Source organism: Mytilus edulis, chromosome 9, assembly GCF_963676685.1.
Source record: "Mytilus edulis chromosome 9, xbMytEdul2.2, whole genome shotgun sequence".
Taxonomy (NCBI): domain Eukaryota; kingdom Metazoa; phylum Mollusca; class Bivalvia; order Mytilida; family Mytilidae; genus Mytilus; species Mytilus edulis.
The window spans coordinates 27,963,594-27,983,694 of NC_092352.1; the positions used below are offsets into that span (position 1 = coordinate 27,963,594).

The 20,101-nt window shown below is 32.8% G+C and overlaps 1 protein-coding gene across 2 annotated transcripts in view; it reads left to right on the plus strand.

The window, feature by feature from the left end:
- The window catches only part of LOC139487985 (polycystin-1-like), an 84,632-nt gene that overhangs the window by 53,914 nt on the left and 10,617 nt on the right, over positions 1 to 20,101 (plus strand). For both annotated transcript variants that reach the window (XM_071273277.1, XM_071273278.1), the window contains exons 12-24: positions 219 to 365; positions 4,036 to 4,144; positions 4,754 to 4,989; positions 5,411 to 5,653; positions 5,969 to 6,428; positions 6,749 to 6,921; positions 10,071 to 10,298; positions 10,812 to 10,982; positions 11,669 to 11,829; positions 15,433 to 16,117; positions 16,825 to 16,957; positions 17,920 to 18,167; positions 19,473 to 19,647. In XM_071273277.1, coding sequence (XP_071129378.1) covers positions 219 to 365; positions 4,036 to 4,144; positions 4,754 to 4,989; positions 5,411 to 5,653; positions 5,969 to 6,428; positions 6,749 to 6,921; positions 10,071 to 10,298; positions 10,812 to 10,982; positions 11,669 to 11,829; positions 15,433 to 16,117; positions 16,825 to 16,957; positions 17,920 to 18,167; positions 19,473 to 19,647 — 3,169 coding nt within the window. The remainder of the gene's footprint in view (positions 1 to 218; positions 366 to 4,035; positions 4,145 to 4,753; positions 4,990 to 5,410; positions 5,654 to 5,968; positions 6,429 to 6,748; positions 6,922 to 10,070; positions 10,299 to 10,811; positions 10,983 to 11,668; positions 11,830 to 15,432; positions 16,118 to 16,824; positions 16,958 to 17,919; positions 18,168 to 19,472; positions 19,648 to 20,101) is intronic.

Genomic DNA, 20,101 nt, shown 5'->3' on the forward strand with positions numbered 1-20,101 from the left:
AATTTTAACAACTCCATCATGACAAAACATAGCTATGTGTGTACGTGTTTATCACGGTAACTTATAGACTGCAAGTCGGACGACCGACCCACTTTAGCGATGGTTTAATTGCCAGGCGGAGATAGTTCAGAGTATTTTTCAAGGTTTGTCAACTCTTGGCCTCTCGGTTTTGGTTTTGGTATGCTATAAATGTTGATTATGATATTTCTATTTCGAAGAAAACAGATGACATGATTCGTGAAATGGACAAAAGAACTCCAGATGAAAACTCTAATGTTGGAATGACTTCTGCAGACGCTGGATTTATGGCCAAAACGCTCAAAACTATCATAAAAAATAAAGCTATGATGAATGATGGACTATCCGTAAGTTTTTGTTAAACATTTTTTATTTTCCATCTTTGATCAACCTCTCTTAAGCTCATACAGATTTAATATGGTCTGTGATATTAGATAGGTTTGTTTGGGGGTTTTTTTAGTGGGGAAGGGGTGTCGGTTTTTTGTTGTTTTGTTGTTTTTGTTTATTTGTTTGGAGTTTTTTTATTAGGGGATTTCAAAAAAAGATTGATCGCTGACTCTATGATATGTAAGAAAGGTTTTTGAATATATGGCAGAGGACTCAAAACAAAACAAAATCAGATAAATAATTTTATTAAGTTTTTGAAAATATCGTTATAGACTCAACACAAAAACAAAATCAGATAAATAATTTTATTAAGTTTTTGAAAATATCGTTATAGACTCAAAACAAAAACTAGGCAGATAAATAATTGTAGTATTTTTTTTTTTTTAAATATATCGTAAAGAACTCAAAACAAAATGAAAATAAGATACATAAAAGATAAACATGATCACATCAAACGGTTTCCACTAGAAAGAACCAGTAGATATATCACTGCCTAACAAGAATAAGGGCTAATTTTATTCATACGATATTTGGTGGGTTTTTTTTCAATCTTAATAACAATTATACAAATGTATCAAAAGATTAACAAAGTTCTGTAATAGATAAAGTAAAGTGTCGTTTGACTGCACAACTAACTTGGTTATAGTACAAATGTTGATATTAATACAATGGTATGGTGCGTAACAACTTTGTGGACATAATAATGCTTATATTTCCATTTTAACACTAGAAGGTATTGACATGATAAAATATCTTTACGTTGAACGCAATGACGAACCATTTGACTCTCCAGGCATTGGTGTCTTCAGTTTGCATTTCAAAAGTGAAAAACAATATTTGAACCAAATTTTAGATATCTGCCAAAAACATGATTGGAGTAAAATGCAAATAAAACAGTTCGCAAACTATGGTCTGTTCACATTTTTCAAACATTCGATATTTATGTATACGGGTAAATAATTTCTTATTGATTTTCTTTTTGGCAAAAGGGATTAAAGAAATTACCTTTATATAGAGTTACAGTGGATCCCTATCAAATTAACTTATAAAAATTTAATAGTTTAGAGTTAACAACAATAGTATCACTGCTAGACAAAAAAACTCTATACAATTTAGAAATAGGAAAATGCTTTAAATTTGAATTTTATTTTAAATTTTACATTTATTATAAAAAAAAAAATGATATGAAAATTGTATACAATATTGTATACAGGTCTCCCTGTAACTTCCTAAAAAACAATTTTGATTGCAACATAAACACCAAGTTCTTTTATTGTTTAAAGTCATATGAAACGAGTGACTGGTGAATCCAATGCTTTAACCAATGCATGTATATATCATAAACTAAGTCTTCTGTGCACGATTTTGTCATTTTTAACGCAAATATATCGTATAATCGTCATTTTTTTTCATTTTATGTCTGTTATGAATAAACAAATATGGCAGCTTATTAAATGCCGTGTTTTGACTCCGCAGTTAACCGATTTTCACCTTATAGTAATCAACAAAAAAGCATGGATATTGAGCACGTGTTTAACATGTACAATCAGATAATAGTTTATTTTAGTGACAGATCCATGCGTATTGCGATCACCGGATTTTTACGAGAAGGTTCACGCTAAGAGTACTTTGCATACGGACAATATTTCGGCAATTGCTTTCTGGAACTTATTAAGTAAACTTATTCTTAATGTGGACAAATTAAAGAATTTTCTACAGAAAAAAAGTATATGTACATAAGTTTAATAATGAAAACTGTCTATTTTGTTATAAAAAAAACAAACATATGTATCATTTTTTTTTAATTTGAGGTTTCATATGACTGTAATTTTTTTTAAAACCATTAATAAATGCAATGTGGATTAACTTTTTAAATATTTAAGAACCGTGAAGGTGTAATACCACATTGATTCTCAAAATTAGTTTTTGCTAAATTTGCACTTTTCAAAAAGTTGTGCGGACTTTATCTTTGTTTCAAATAAAGCAAAACTTGGCATAAAAAAAGTTTTATCCTGTCCAGTACTATAGAAAAAATTTCACATAACATTTTATTCCATATAAGAAAATAACCATCAAATTTCTCCCTTTATTCAACCTTTAAACAAATTTTAGTAACCATGTAACCTCAAATTTACAGAAATCCCAAAACAAAACATAATGGTGCTTTAAAATACCTAAGACATATGTTTATGAAATAGATATGTTTTACACCTGAAAAAATTAAAACAATCACACTACAGTAATCCTAACAATTATTATGCAAAAGGAATGAACGATGAATTATGATACCCTATTCTCATTATTGATGACCATGCGGTGACCTATTATTTGTTAACTTCTACATCATTTGGTCTCTAGTGGAGAGTTATCTCATTGGCAATCTTACTTCATCTTTTTATTATACCCCTCGCAACAAAGTTGGCCAAAATACACTACTGCAACAGTCTCTTATCGCAACTACCCAAAAGCAACACAACAGAACTTCAGGACACTTTGTATATAGTAAGGACATTCTATCTAGATGTGCATATCGGGATTATCGGCAGGAAATTGCATTTTTTTTATGAGTTATGCCTCTTTGAACTTAGAATTTTGGCCTAAATATACTACTTAAACACTCCTCTCCCAACAGAATTTTATGAAACAATGTTATTAATTAGGTCATAATATGTAAATATGCATATCCACAAGAAAATTATTACCAGTTGACTCTGGTGAGCTTTTGTTTGTCCAATGACAATTTGAGGGCGTGGGGTATGTGAGCGTGCTCACAAAGGTTCTTTAATTTTTATAAAGAATGTTCAGTACCTTTCTTTTATTATTCCAAAAAGATATAAACGGTAGTGTAAAACAAGTTCAATCGAGTGATTTTTGCTGTAAACATGTGCTATTCTATTGTGTAAACATCTACATCAGGTCTGCGTACAGATAAAGAGTTATTGATTTCAATGAAGCTGTCGAACCAATACTAAGAAAATTAGTCGAAGCCTTCGATTCAAAATATTAAGGATGAAATCATATTCTTTTTATTGCTGTGGAATGTTTTGGTCACAGAAGATTTTGATATTTTTCATTTGCCGTAGCTTTAAAATCCCGTCCTTTATTCCTTGTTTATAACGTCACCAAATGCCACTTGAGAAACTTTTTACCCTTCCAGAGGTACCAAATTTCAGGTTAGTTTCGTGATGTTTAATGTTTATTTTTGTGTCTAGTATGTTATCAAACTGCTGTCGACTTGTTACTTGTGAGTGCCTTCTGGATCTCCCCCCCCTTTTGTCTTTATTTATGAATAAGTACCCTTTGAATTTTGCCATTTCTCGTCTAACACAGTATCGAGTATAGATAATATGACTGTTCTGACAAAAATTAAAATATTATGTGATAAGACGTAAACGCCAGTAGGACATACATTGACAACCCAGTCTACTCATAAAGTGGACGGACATCAATACTATCTGGGGTTTGTTGAAAGGCGTACGCCTTAAAGACAGCATTGTCAGTATACCAACATGATACAATAAAGGAGATACCATCAACAACAACACTAGTGAATTAAGTAGACCAGACTTTGTTTTGTCTTAATATGATTCAGACATAAGTTATATCGCTTTTCTTCTTTTCTAATTGTAGAAAAAGGTTGCAGAAAATGCAAAGAAGACAATACAAAACATATTGAAAAGAACTCAAATTAAACCCCGTCTGATGACCGAAATCTCTAGTATAAAGGGTGCAGCTAAAGGTATGTACAATATAACTGATTAATCTAAAACATATTTCAAAATTCTTCAGGAATGATTGAAAAAAAATCAACTAAAAGCTTTCTTGTAATTATGCATTTTTTATAACATGGGCATAGTGTTTTAGTGACTTATCGTTAATTCCACATGGAGAGATTCGAGCGAATCCCTATATGGAATTTACTGATCCCATCGATGATGATATCAATACTATCTGTGTTAAAACTAATGGTATTGAGACTTAATTGATTCCTTTGATATTCCACTTGACTAAATACAACATGTTAATACAGTCGGTAAGATAAATTCATAACATATTGTGATAAAGACCTGATACGACATATATGGGGTCAGTAAGTTACATAGGGAGATTCGCTCGAATCCACTCGTATGGAATTTACTGACCCCATATATATCTTATAAGGTCACTAGAGCATTATGAAACTTATGATATTATTACTGAAATTCGGTTACAGTCATAAGTCATAAAAGTGTTGTATTGAGCCAGTTATAAACATTACAACTATGAATTTCTAGAAAATTTTACCACAGTTGATAATAATAAACAAATATTAATTAATATATCATGAAATCGTTTATTTCTTTTGTAGAAGTAGTTAATGTTTTGGCAGATACTTTAGCATATTGGAAAACAGGTGGATCGGAAAACTTAGAGGAAATACTTACTGTTGAATTTGTTGAAGAGGAATTCAGAGAATACTACAGAAAATATCCAGAAAAATACGACGAGGAAATAACAGATGATACACAATTGGACAGTTTTGTTAAACAATGTTATACCAATAAACAGATTATTTTTGAAAAACAGAAAGAAATGGCGGATTCGGTAACATCAATTTCCTATTGGACTCTCTCTCTCTCTCTCTCTCTCTCTCTCTCTCTCTCTCTCTCTCTCTCTCTCTCTCTCTCTCTCTTAGACCTATGCCAAATGCAAATACAAAAGTAATAAAAGCACAGAAAAAAAACTACAAAAAGCAGCGCCTTAATTTTTGCTCTTCATCTCAGTCACCGACTTTCAACACGGAGTAAAAACACCACATTGCAATTGTATTACTGCGCTAACATTTGTTTGAGCCGAACTCTTTGCAAACTAAATGATGAATTAAAGACATGCAAATATATTTCAAAAAAAAATCTGACTATGAAATCAAAATTGTTTTGTTTTTACAACATGAATGCATTGTCTTTATATCAGTTTTATTACGGTAAATATGTGACACGCCTGCTATTGAATTGTCTCTTTTCAGACAAATGGAGGTGCAGAGGATCTTATAGAATCTGTTAATGATGCATTGGATTCGACTGCAGCTACAATCTCACCAGGAGAAGGAGAGCAATTGATTAATAAAACAGATATCACTTTGAGTGTGGAGAAAGATAGTAAAGATGCTTTCCTTAATAAATCTGTTGTGTACAGGAAAGGAATGTCTTTACAGTTTGACAACAATTCTTTGACAAATGTCACTGAGGGTACTAATATGGATCTTCAGGTAGTTTTTCGCTATTTGGTATTCAGCTTTTACCCATTTTGGACATTCATCAAAATCTGTTTTCTGCACCACCTTTTTATACAATGAATATTTTATTATCCTAAGGGATTTCAAATTGAACACATTCTGGAGAAAAAGAAAAAGCGGAAATCAATTGTTTCGAACCAATGATAACTAATAAAAATAAACAGCTCCTGACTCATTGAATAATGTTCATTTAGCAAAACAAAATCATTATTAGAACTTTGAAACTTGTTTCAGGTTTATACACCTGAACACTAAATGAATGATAAATTTTCCCTTTTTAATCTTCAGGTAACTGTCATGGAAAAGTCTCCGCTTCTTCATGCCGTCGGGGCCAGTCAAGTCAACGGACAAGTTATGAACATTGCTGTGAAAGATGACGAGGGAAAAAAAATTAATGTACAATTGAACATGAAAATAAAAAATCAGGGTGTCACTCATTTCACGGAGTATGCACCATTTTATGACCCGGACGACCCAGATAAAATGATGTATTTCCGGTCCACGCTCCCAAATGACAATGATGCCATGATATTATATATCAAACTGAGTGAGGAAATGATGGTGGAAATAAAACAACGTGATTTATATACTTTATATGTTAAATCCAAATCTCAGCCATCCTCCACTGATTACGAATACACTCAACCTATCAGAGCAACCGATATGGAAATTTTTGGTTTTAAAGTGTTTATAAAGGAGAGAATGTTGAAGAAAGGGGACATTTTTATTGCATTGAAAGCCATGGCAGGTAATATTATACCACATACATATTATTTATTAATCGAAAGTCTGAAATTGTTAATTTATTTTGTTATAGATCTATAGTAATTAAAATCTTATATACACAATTTCCAGGGGAAGTTTTTTTTACGTAATAATTGATTGGGTAATATATAGAGTAAGTAATATTTCAGCACGTTCATAGACTACACGATGATACCTTGACATATGACATGGACTACACTGTTTAAAAGAACAGGATTTTAAAGTGGATTTGAACATTATTATAAAAATAAAAGCCGTTTAATGCTAGCCTTTACACATTAAAAACGTAAATTTACGTTGTAGATGATGAAAACGTAGAATCGCCGGACACAAAAGTAAGGCGTAGGAGGAGTACGCTTTCATCTGGTTCAAATGCAACTGACCTTGAAACAGTGAATGTAAGTTTAGCTGTAGTGACAACTGGATGCAGAGTTTACGATCCAACTTCAAGATCATGGCAGTCAAACGGTTGCTCTGTAAGTATCTCTATTTTAAACATTTAAAAGTAAGGAAAAAAAATATGTGATCTCGTTTTTCATTCAAAAATTACTAATTAGATATAGGAAGATGTGGTATGAGAACCAATGAGACAACTCTCCATCCAAATACCAATTTATAAAAGTAAACCATTATAGGTCAAGGTAAGGCTTTTAACACGGAGCCTTGGCTCACACCGAACAACAAGCTAAAAAGGGCCCTAAAATTACTAGTGTAAAACCATTCAAACGGGAAAACCTATATAACAAACAAAGATAGGTTTGAGTATGAATATGAATAATGCCACTTATTTATCAATAATAACCCAATAATGAAAGAGCGAAACATCACAACTATAGAAAAGCCATGTCTTTTAGATAGTGAATACCAAGCAACACTTCATTTCATTTCTTGGTATGTAAATTTTGTTGTATTCATACAATATAAGGTCATTTTTAGCTCACCAGGCCCGAAGGGCTAAGTGAGCTTTTCTCATCACTTTGCGTCCATCGGTCGTCATCGTCGTCCGTCGTCGTCGTCCTCCGTCGTCGTCGTCCGTCGGCGTTAACTTTTACAAAAAATCTTCTCCTCTGAAACTGCTGAGCCAAATTAAACCAAACTCATCATTGGTGTATCTACATGTAGTTTTAAAAATGTGTCCGGTGACCCGGCCAGCCAACCAAGATGGCCGCCATGGCTAAGAATAGAACATAGGGGTAAAATGCAGTTTTTGGCATATATCTCAAATACCAAATCATTTAGAGCAAATCTGACTGGGTAAAATTATTAATCAGGTCAAGATCTATCTGCTCTGAAATTTTCAGATGAGTCCGACAACCCGTTGTTAGGTTGCTGCCCCTGAATTGGTAATTTTACGGAAATTTTTCTGTTTTTGGTTATTATCTTGAATATTATTATAGATAGAGATAAACTGTTAACAGCAATAATATTCAGCAAAATAAGATTTACTAAAAAGTCAACATGACCAAAATGGTCAGTTGACCCCTTAAGGAGTTATTGCCCTTTATAGTAAATTTTTAACCATTTTTCGTAAATCTTAGTAATCTTTTACAAAAATCTTCTCTTCTGAAATTACTGGGACAAATTAAACCAAACTTGGCCACAATCATCATTGGTGTATTTAGTTTAAAAAAATATGTCCGGTGACCCAGCCAACCAACCAAGATGGCCGCCATGGCTAAAAATAGAAAAAAGGGGGGAAATGCAGTTTTTGGCATATATCTCAAAAACTAAAGCATTTAGAGCAAATCTGAAATGGTGTAAAATTATAAATCCGGTCAAGATCTATCTGCCCTGAAATGTTCGGATGAATCTGACAACCCGTTGTTAGGTTGCTGCCCCTGAATTAGTAATTTTAAGGATTTTTTTTTTGTTTTTGGTTATTATCTTGAATATTATTATAGATAGAGATAAACTGTTCACAGCAATAATGTTCAGAAAAATAAGATTTACAAAAAAGTCAACATGACCAAAATGGTCAGTTGACCCCTTCAGGAGTAATTGCCCTTTATAGTCAATTTTTAACCATTTTTCGTAAATCTTGGAAATATTTTACAAAAATCTTCTCCTCTGAAACTGCTTGGACAAATTAAACCAAATTTGGCCACAATCATCATTGGGGTATCTAGTTTAAAAAATGTGTCCGGTGAACCGGCCAACCAACCAAGATGGCCACCATGGCTTAAAATAGGACATATAAGTAAAATGCAGTTTTTGGCTTATATCGCAAAAAACAAAGCATTTAGAGCAAACCTGATGTGGGGTAAAATTGTTTATTAGGTCGAGATCTATTGTCCGGAAATTTTTAGATGAATCGGACAATCGTTATCCGTTGTGTCGTTTGTTTTCTCCTATATTTGAGTGTAAATTCACAATACTATAAGACGTGTCACGGTACTTTTCTATCCCAAATTCATGTATTTGGTTTTGATGTTATATTTGTTATTCTCATCGGATTTTGTCTATTACTTAGTCCGTTGATGTGTGTGTTACATTTTAATGTTGTGTCGTTGTTCTCCTCTTATATTTAATGCGTTTCCCTCAGTTTAAACCATTTTTCGTAAATCTTAGTAATATTTTACAAAATTCTTCTCCTCTGAAACTATTGGGCCAAATTAAACCAAACTTGGCCACAATCATCATTGGGGTATATAGTTTAAAAAAATGTGTCCGGTGACCCGGGCAACTAACCAAGATGGCCACTATGGCTAAAAATAGAACATGGGAGTAAAGTGCAGTTTTTTAGCTTATATCGCAAAAAACACAGCATTTAGAGCAAATCTGATGTGGGATAAATTGTATATTAGGTCAAGATCTATTGTCCGGAAATTTTCAGATGAATCGGACAATCGTTATCCGTTGTGTCGTTTGTTTTCTCCTATATTTGAGTGTAAATTCACATTACTATAAGACGTGTCATACTTTTTATCCCAAATTCATGTATTTGGTTTTGATGTTATATATGTTATTCTCCTCGGATTTTGTCTAATGCTTTGTCCGTTGCTGTGTGTGTTACATTTTAATGTTGTTCTCCTCTGATATTTAATGCGTTTCCCTCAGTTTTAGTTTGTTACCCCGATTTTGTTTTTGTCCATAGATTTACGAGTTTTGAACAGCGGTATACTACTGTTGCCTTTTTTTAGGTTGCTGCCCCTGAATTGGTAATTTTAAGGAAATTTTGTCTTTTTGGTTATTATCTTGAATATTATTATAGAAAGAGATAAACTGTAAACAGCAGTAATGTACAGCAAAGTAAGACCTAAAAATAAGTCAACATGCCAAAAATGATCAATTGACCAACTTTTTCACTGTAACTACTGGGCCAAGTTCATCGTAGAGAGAGATAATTGTAAGCAGCAAGAACGTTCAGTAAAGTAAGATCCATCACCAAAACACAATTTTGTCATAAATCTATCTGTGTCCTTTCTTTAATATTCAAATAGACCAAGGTGAGCGACACAGGCTCTTTAGAGATTATAGTTTTCAGTACTATAAATAAGTTTTTGTATCGTAGCTTTGAAACATTGAAGGGTGAGGTTTTGTCAAAAATAATAATATAAAAATGTACGATTAGTTAATAATGGTAATGGTTGCACGGTGTGTTATCAAAATATTGTTATTATTTCAGGTTCTTCCATTTTCAACACTGAACGAAACAGTATGTCGTTGTGAGCCTTCGTCTGGTTCTATCTTTTCTCTGGCATTTGCTGCCCCAAACATGATAGATTTCAGTACAGTTTGGTCTAAGTTTGATCCTGCTAATGCTGCCGTTTATGCCACATTGATTGCTTTATTACTATTATACTTTATATTTGTGGTCGTACTGAGGAGATATGACGGAACAGACACAATAAGGGTATGCTATATTCATGAACACTTTAAGGGGAAAGTTGCTAAATGATTGTCATTCTAACCATTCACAAACTACATATTTGTGAGTTACACATTGAACATTTTATCAGTAATAATTCCATTAGTTGTTTTAGATTTCTCTCGCTGGTAAACATGTGATAAAAATCATACGGCTGTATATCGAAAAACATATTGGCATTCAATTTCAATATTTATATACAAATAATAATTTCTCAGTAATGACATGTCCTTAATAAATGTCATTATAACCATAAACAAACTACAAATTTGTGAGTTACACATTGAATATTTTATACAAATCAGACCTCAAATTGTGTTTTTGGCAATGCTCAAGTCAGTTTTTTGCAATGTTTTTTTCAACAAAATATACATGAAATGGGTGTGGAATTTGGTAACGTGAAACGCTTATGACTGTCTATGAAATACGTTATAAATATTATATCTTAAATCCGTAAATCAGATATTGTTTTTCTTACTGACTTGTTAAATTTTTCAGAGTATCCCGACATTTTTATGTGATAACCAACAATCTGACGAATACTTTTACATGATTGCTGTTCATACTGGACTGAGACCAGGATCAGGGACAAAGTCTAATGCCTGTTTTATTTTATCTGGAGATACTGATGATAGTGGTATACGGTTGTTAAGCGACGGGGAACGACAAGTAAGATACTTTAAAAATTGTCAAATACAATGAGATAGTAGCTACTAATGTATTATTTGAAACAAAAGCAGACATTGGAGACATAAATATATGTCTGTCTTGTAACGTTTTGTTTTAAATTGTCTTCAACAGATGTATACCATGAAATAGTCATTGTCTTCGTGTCACTGTATTTGTTTACAAAGTACTTCACATTACATTAAATGAGGTAAAACCTAATATTTTGTTTGTCTGTTTTGCAAAAGGTACAAATGACTTCACGTTAATTTCACAGCGGCAACATCATTATTGTTTTCTCTTGATTTGTTATCATTGGATTTCATTCCTATACATGTTCTTGCAAAAGAATTAATGAATATTTTAAACTCATCATGTCTCACTTTTGTTGTAAACCAAATTTTGCTAACCATTGTAAAACATAACTTCATGTTAATCAAAATGCAATTGGTAATTATTTTTTTGTCAAAGCATTGATTAATTGACGGGTGACACCCAAGAAGATACAGTCTATTGCAAAAATATGGCACAGTTATAGAACAGCAAATATAAATATATGAAATGCCTTTTTTCGACATTAAGAGTCAAAAGTATAAAATTTTATGTTTCAAACACTAAATTTAGATGTTTTGCTATCAACCACTTTGAACCAAGTCGTAAATATTTACTGTATTTACGGAATATTTCAGGGTTTTGAAACCAACAGTGTAGCTTTTTTTATGATGTCAACGAATAAAAGTTTTGGAGATTTGTCCTTTTTAAGAATATGGCATGACAACAGTGGTGACGGCAATACCAATTCATGGTACCTTCATAAAATAGTCGTAACAGACATACATACCGATGCAAGGTAAGCAATATATAAGTATGTAGAACACTTATAAATAAAGTAAATTCTTTTGACGTTCCATGTAACATGTGCCTTTCTCAACATTGTTAGTGGTCGTCTCCAAATTGTTTGTTGTGTTCAGGGTTTTGTTCTTCTTCTTTTTAGGGGTTTAGAGGGGGCGTACAGAAAGTAGATATTTGATATTCATTGTGAAATTGATTTACTAGTCAAACAAGGGGAGATTTAGAATCTTGCATTTGTTTTCCACATACCTATCACTGGAAATCGTCTCTAATGTGTTTGAGTTGGTGTCATATTAAAGTTTACTCTATATCTGTATTTATAGATATAGGAAGATGTGGTGTGAGTGCCAATGAGACAACTCTCCATCCAAATAACAATTTTAAAAAGTAAACCATTATAGGTCAATGTACGGCCTTCAACACGGAGCCTTGGCTCACACCGAACAACAAGCTATAAAGGGCCCCTAAATTACTAGTGTAAAACCATTCGAAGGGGAAAACCAACGGCCTTATATGAAAAAAAATCTTTTAAAAGCAGAAAAATTGAAACCTAGAGAAGTGAAACTATAACTATTTAAATAGCCTACAACAATGTTCCTAAAAATTATATGGTTTACAAAACAAATATTGTGTAGATTGATGGCTCTTGTAGTAATATTATTCCGAAGGGCCAAGTGAGCTTTTCTCATAACTTTGCGTCCGGCGTCCGTCGTCGTCGTCGGTCGTCGTCGTCGTCCGTCGTCGTCCGTCGTCGTCATCTCGTCCGTTGTCGTCGTCGTCCGTCGTCGTTAACTTTTACAAAAATCTTTTTCTCTGAAATTACTGGGCCAAATTAAACCAAACTTGGCCACAATCATCAATGGGGTATTTTGTTTTATGTGAGCTGGCCAACTGACCAAGATGGCCGCCATGGCTAAAAATACAACGTAGGGGTTAGATGTAGATTTTGTCTTATATCTATGAAACCACAGCATTTAGAGCAAATCTGACATGCGGTAAAATTGTTTATCAGGTCAAGATCTTTATGCTCTGAAATTTTCAGATGAATCGGACAACCCGTTGTTGTGTTGCTGCCTCTAAATTGTTAATTTTTAGGAAATTTTGCAATTTTTGGTTATTATCTTGATTATTATTATAGATAGAGGTAAACTGTGAACATCAATAATGTTCATCAAAGTAAGATCTACAAATAAGTCAGCATGATCAAAATAGTTAATCGACCCCTTTAGGAGTTATTGCCCTTTTAGTCAATTTTTAACAATTTTTCGTAAATTTTTGTAATCTTTTACAAAAATCTTCTCCTCTGAAAATACTAAAGCAAATTTAACCAACTTGCCTACAATCATCATTCGGGTATGTAGTTTAAACTATGTGTCCGTTGACCCGGCCAGCCAACCAAGATGGCAGCCATGGCTAAAAATAGAACATAGGGGTAAAATGCAGTTTTTGGCATATATCTCAAATACCAAAGCATTTAGAGCAAATCTGACGGAGTAAAATTGTTTATCAAGTCAAGATCTATCTGCCTTGAAATTTTCAGATGAATCGGACAATCCGTTGTTGGGTTGCTACCCCTTAATTGGTAATTTTAAGGATTTTTTGCCGTTTTTTGTTATTATCTTGAATATTATTATAGATAGAGATAAACTGTAAACAGCAATAATGTTCAGCAAAGTAAGATCTACAAATAAGTCGAATGACTAGATAAAAGAGGGACAAAAGATACCAAAGGAACAGTCAAACTCATAAATCTAAAACGAACTGACAACGCCATGGCTAAAAATGAAAAAGACAAACAGAAAAACAATAGTACACATGACACAACATAGAAAACTAAAGAATAAACAACACGAACCCCACCAAAAACTAGGGGTGACCTCAGGTGCTCCGGAAGGGTAAGCAGATCCTGCTCCACATGTGGCACCCGTCGTGTTGCTTGTGTGATTACAAATCCGGTAAATAGTCTAATTCGGTAGGTCACATTCATGAAAGGTAAGGGGATTGTAGTTACGACGTAAGGAAAATATCCAATATCATTTGTGAAACGGTTATTCCATAACGGTCAACCAACTCGTGATGGCGTCCGTAAAATTTACGAAGGGATGATTTCAACTTCACCATTTGGAACTCTTGGTTTAATAGCTTCCTTGTGAGCAGTAAACCTCTATCTAGAAAATCATGATAGGAAATGCAAGCACGGGAATATCGTATCAATTGGGAGATATATACCCCGTATGCAGGTGCTGCTGGAATGTTGCTACTTAGAAATGGAAAGTTCATAATTGGAAAGCTGAAATCATCTCTTTTGTCGTAAAGTTTTGTTTTCAACCGACCCTCATTGTCAATTTCTAGATGTAAGTCAAGATATGAAGCCGACTTAACTGTATCTGTAGTATCCTTTATCTCCAATTCGATGGGATAGATGCGTTCCACATAGTCACCAAATTTTGAATTGTTTAGTGAAAGAACGTCATCTATATAGCGGAAAGTAGAGTTAAAGGATATTGCTATCTTTCTTCCTAAGAAGTTCCTGCATGAAGTCAGCCTCATAATAATAAAGAAACAAGTCGACAAGTGAGGGGCACAATTTGTTCCCATTGGGATGACGACAGTCTGTTGAAAAAACACGTCCTCCGAACGTTACAAATATGTTGTCAATCAAGAAATCAAGCATCTTGATAATATCGGTTTCAGAGAATTTTTTGTTTGAATCAGAGTGATTCTTTACAAAGTATGATTTATCCCTCCCTAAGACAAGATACTTGTATCTACGTTGGCCATTCTTTTTTATGAAGCAAAGTAATACCAACTCTTTTAATTTGTCCTTTAGTTTGGAATGTGGAATACTTGTGTAAAGAGTAGAAAAGTCAAATGTTTTAATACTGTTACAAGATGAAAGAGAGTTAGATTGTATGTACTCTAAAAGATCTTTGGAATTTTTAAGTATCCACATCTGATTCACGCCACCTCTAGAATAGGATAAGATAAGTCAAATGACCAAAATGTTAACTTGACCCCTTCAGGAGTTATTTCCCTTTATAGTCAATTTTACCAATTTTGTAAATATTTGTAATCTTTTACAAAAATCTTCTCCTCTGAAACTACTAAGACAAAATGTAACCAAACTTGTACTCAATCATCATAAGAGTATCTAGTTAAAAAAATGTGTTCGATGACCCTGCCCGCGAACCAAGATGGCAGACATGGCTGAAAATAGGAAATAGGGTAAAATGCAGTTTTTGGTTTATACCTCTGAAACTAAAGCAAATCTGACTGGTGGCAAAAATGTTCATCAGACTTAGATATATCTGCCCTGAAACTCACAGACAAATCCGACACCAGTTGTTGGGTTGCTGCACCTGAGTTAGTAATTTTTTGGAAAATTTGCAGTTTTTTGCTTTTATTTTAGATATTATTATAGTATCTAATGATCTCTTATACTATAAATTATGATTTTAACGTTATTTTACAAGATTTTAAAAGCATCAGTAAAAACAGAGCCTCTAGTTTTATTTACGATAAACTTTGCACGATTTTTATAATTTTCATAGCTGTTAGAGGTGAAATCATTTCGCAACTATAATAAAATATTCATTTGCAGATATGTTTTTCATTGTGACAAATGGTTGGCAATGGACATGGATGATGGCTTGATTGACAGAATAATTCCAGTTATTGACAACAAAGAATGCGGATTTGAAACCGCCTTTTCTCAACAATCACGTGCAAATGTAACAGAAAATCATCTATGGTTATCATTAGCAGTACGACCTCAGAAGAACTCGTTCAGTCGCGTGCAGAGGTTATCTGTTATTCTTATGCTCCTGTTTCTTACGATGATAACAAATGCAATGTTTTTCCAATCAAGCGATGACGATGCAGTCACCCCGGATACTGTTCAGATTGGTAGCATGAGACTATCTTTGAAAATTGTTTACGTGTCGTTCATTGGATGCGTGATCACAGTACCACCAATTGTCTTGGTAACTTATTTGTTCCGAAATACCAGCGCTAAGGTAGTTACGAAGAAGAAAAACAAGAAGAATACTGATTCCAAGGAAGATAACGATAATGACGATGATGCTGTTATGACCTTGACTACTAAAAAGAAGTTTCCTCATTGGGTTGTATATATCGCGTGGTTTGTTGTTGCGCTTGCTGTTATAACGTCAGCGTTCTTTCTATTATTGTACAGCATGCAGTGGGGAAAAGTTAAAGCAGAAGAATGGCTGACTACATTCATTTTGTCATTTATAGAATCTATTTTACTGGTGGATCCATTTAAGGTATATGATATGAAAAATACATTTAATTTATCATTGGGTGGAGTAATCTGTTTTATGAGCATTAAACACTCCTGTTTTTTTAAGTTTGATTATATAAATCGTTACAGAACTGAAAATCCCTTTGAAAAACTTACAATTTGAATCGCCACAGATATAAGCGACTTCCACTATGGTATAAGACAAAACAACACATGTATGTTAGCATTTGAAGTTTAAAGAACGGTTTTTTCTTTACTCTTTGCTGAAACAGCCCCTTTTTTTTGTTACGACAATTTTGTTTTAAGTAAAGATTCAGAAGAATAATTATTTGTTTCCATAGGTTACTGTCAATGCTTTCAGATATTGATAGTGTAACTGTTTAAAATTCAGACGATACAAAGTGGACTTTTAAAACGCATTAGTGGAGGGAAAACATATGTTTAAGGTCAAAATGACACTTTCAACTAAACTTCAACCTATAATTAAAAACAGTCGTTTGATCTATTCAATGTAAATTTCAGGCATGCTTTCTATTAAAGAGACTAGCAAGCACCAATATTTTAAAGTATCGTTCAAGGACTTATGTAGCTACAAACTTTTTCAATTTATAAAGAAAATTAGATAAAATGTTCTTCATTGTATAGTATTACAAGTTTGACAGTTTAGTGTAAGGTGTAGTGCGTTATCTTTCCATTTTATTCACCAATTACATCTCATTTATATTTAAGGTTATCATTGTTGCTATACTCATTGCGTTTATCATGAAAAAACCGGTAGAAGACGAAAAACTTACAGTTAACCTGGAATCTGTGAAAAGACGGGCCAAAAGATATCAACCATCAGAAAATAAGCAATTTATAGGTAAAAACGTTTAGTCATGGCATTATACAGTCTTGAATCGAAAAGAGAGGTAATAATTTTTATATCCGACCATATTGTAAATGCTCGGATACAACAAACATCTTCTATATATTAAATAACATAAGAAGATGTGTGTCTGTCGACGAGACAACCCTCAAACAGAGACCAAATGGCGTAGACGTTAACAACTAAAGGTTACCGTACGGCTTTTAAAAATGGGCAAAACAGATACCACATTGTATTCTATAGAACGATATATTATGAGATGTAAAACCATACAAAATAGAAAACAGCATGATTTATGTACAAAATAATAAAAAAAAAAAAGGAAAATGATAAACACCAACAAAGGACCACCAAGTAACCTACAATAACTTAAGTTATGTGTGCATGTCTTTACTTCATTCTAGAAGTGATAACTTTGGTTTCGGTGATGCATACATCAGAAAGTGCCGGTTTAATGCTTGGTAGTATTGTTTTAAATTCAGTTGGTGAATATCTATTAATATCAATCCAATTAACGTATCATTAAAGCATGCCTAAAAATTTCAGTACAAATTAAGATAAAAATAATAGACAATTACTTTTCTAATTAAAATTCAACAATGAAACAATGAAGTTGCCCATTCAAATCATGACAAGTTAAAAGTGATCCATCGCAGTTTTAACTAAACAGAATTAACAAATAACTGTTGGAAATATAAGTTTCCATTTTAACAAAGATTGAATGGAATTAAAACAAGCAACAGATTTTCACAAATTATGCACAGATAAAATTTAATGTTTTATCTAGATCACTATTGTCACTGAAACTACAAGTTAGTCTCAAGGGAAACAACTCAATAAGGGGATTTCAATTTACATACTAAATTAGCACTTTGCGAATTGTTTATTGCACGAATAATGTACCGCGTGGCATGTCCACCTAATCCTCATAAATTTAAATCTCGTCATTCTTTTAGCATTTAGACTAGAGGTAATGGCAAGGGAAGGACCACCTCCTGCAGAAGTAATGGCAAAAGAAAGAAAATTAATGATGAAACAAAAAGAGGCAAAGCGAGCCTTCATGACGTTACTCCTACATATATTTTTCGTCTCTGTATTGTTCTGTATGAGCTACATAAATAGAGACCAGAGAGGATATCTGTATAAAGCTCATATCGACAGTCAGTTGTACGAGTCTAGTAAATCTCGATATGGATTCTCTAAGGTAAATATAGCTCTATGTAATTATACTGACGGACTATACATTTTGTTATTTATTGTAACTAAATCATGATTGATCCTTAAATAACTACTATTCATGCTTACCATACTTCTTTCTACTTAGAAAAATTCAATTTATGACTAACCTGAGGTTATTGAACATACTGGATTATTGCAGTCTCTCGAATTTTTCAAATCGAAATTTGAAACCCATAAAGTATTTTTCAACTTTTTTTCTTCGCAAAACAATTCTTTCAATACATACCCACATTCAAATCAGTTAAAAAATGTTGCATCTCCATACTGCGAGACAAAGCAACAAAAATCTGAATTAGCACATAAGAATAATCCATCTTATTTTGACTCTTGTGGATAGCTGTAATATTGGTAATAATACCAGATCACCTTGTTAAATTGGTGTTCAAACACAAAACAAAAAGGAATTCAAATTTAAGGTGGTACCTAACACTACAGGGAGATAACTCTGTAAAATCAGCTAAATGTTTTGATTACGTTGTGTTATTAAGGGAATAGCAAGCTTCTTAATGATCAAAATAAGTGTTCATCAAACTGCTATATAACCAGTGTAATTTTTCTGATAAACCCATTGGTTCAATTTTTTTGAAATTTTTATATTTTTGTCAAAGGGTCAAAGTAAATACTTTGTTAAAATTTTAAGAAAAATTAAACGAGCCAAATTAATTTTAGTCAAAGTGTTAGGTACCACCTTAAGAACAAAAGTAATTTGGAATTATAATTGGTATGTATTTTAGCCTGGAATATAAAACAATTGACACACAGGTTTCCAACTTTTTCGTGAAATTCTTCAGTGTGCTTTTATTATACTGAACAGATTACTGCTTTAAAAACATAAATCCATTCAAGAAGTTTCAATTTGTTTTCAGGCTCTGGTAAAAAACAAATGTGACTATATGGCTTAGAAATAACAATTTGGTTTTATTGCAAGCAAAATTTCAGAATATATTTATAACATGGATAATTTTTGATAAACTTGAGTAGGCCTCAGTGATAGAGGAATTATTTATCATGATCAAATTAAATCATGGCATTAGTCTATATAGAAATAAGTAAACTCACAAAAATACTGAACTTCTTGGAAAATTCAAAACGGAAATTCCCTAATCAAATGGCAAAATCAAATCATAAAACACATCAAGCTAACTGCAAAAGAACACTGAAGTTATAGAACAGTATTTATTTTGTGGACAAGGAAAAAGTTTCTATAAAATTTTTATGCATTAGTTATGGATCAAAATATTTTTATAGGATCATCTTTTTTTTATTTTAGGTTTCATCAAGTGAAGCGTTCTTTAACTGGACAAAAGATACTTTAATCCCTTTGTATTATCCAACATCAGAGTATAATGGCGACGGTATCAGTGTTGTGGATAAGTTCTTTGTAGGCGACATGGCTAACCTCAGACTTGGTCTTGTTAGACTCAGACAGGTTAAAGTGAAAAAAGGTACTTAGCAGTTATTTTGGCCAGATTTTAGAATTCCTAATGAATTGTGCATGCCTTATTTATGTTGTCATACTATCAAGTGTTTAAAAGCTATTGCAAAAAAAAACCCGAAAAAAGACCAAAATGCAAACAAAGGTATACACAACGCGAACTAAATACTAAGCAATGCAAGCCCAACCATAAGTTGAAGGTGATCTGGTGCGCTCCAAAAGGGTAAGCAGATCCTGAGTCACTAGTGGAACTCGTCATATTTGGGCAAATATTCAATAAGGGTCAACCAATTCGTCATAGCGTCGGTACAACACCGAATAGTTGATTTAAACTCCACCACTTGGGACTCTTGGTTCAATACCTTTCTAGAAAGTTTTTGAAAATCATATCATCTGAGGAAAATAAAATCTATATAAGGCGCTGTTGAAATGTTTGCTACATATAACTGGAAAATTCACAATTG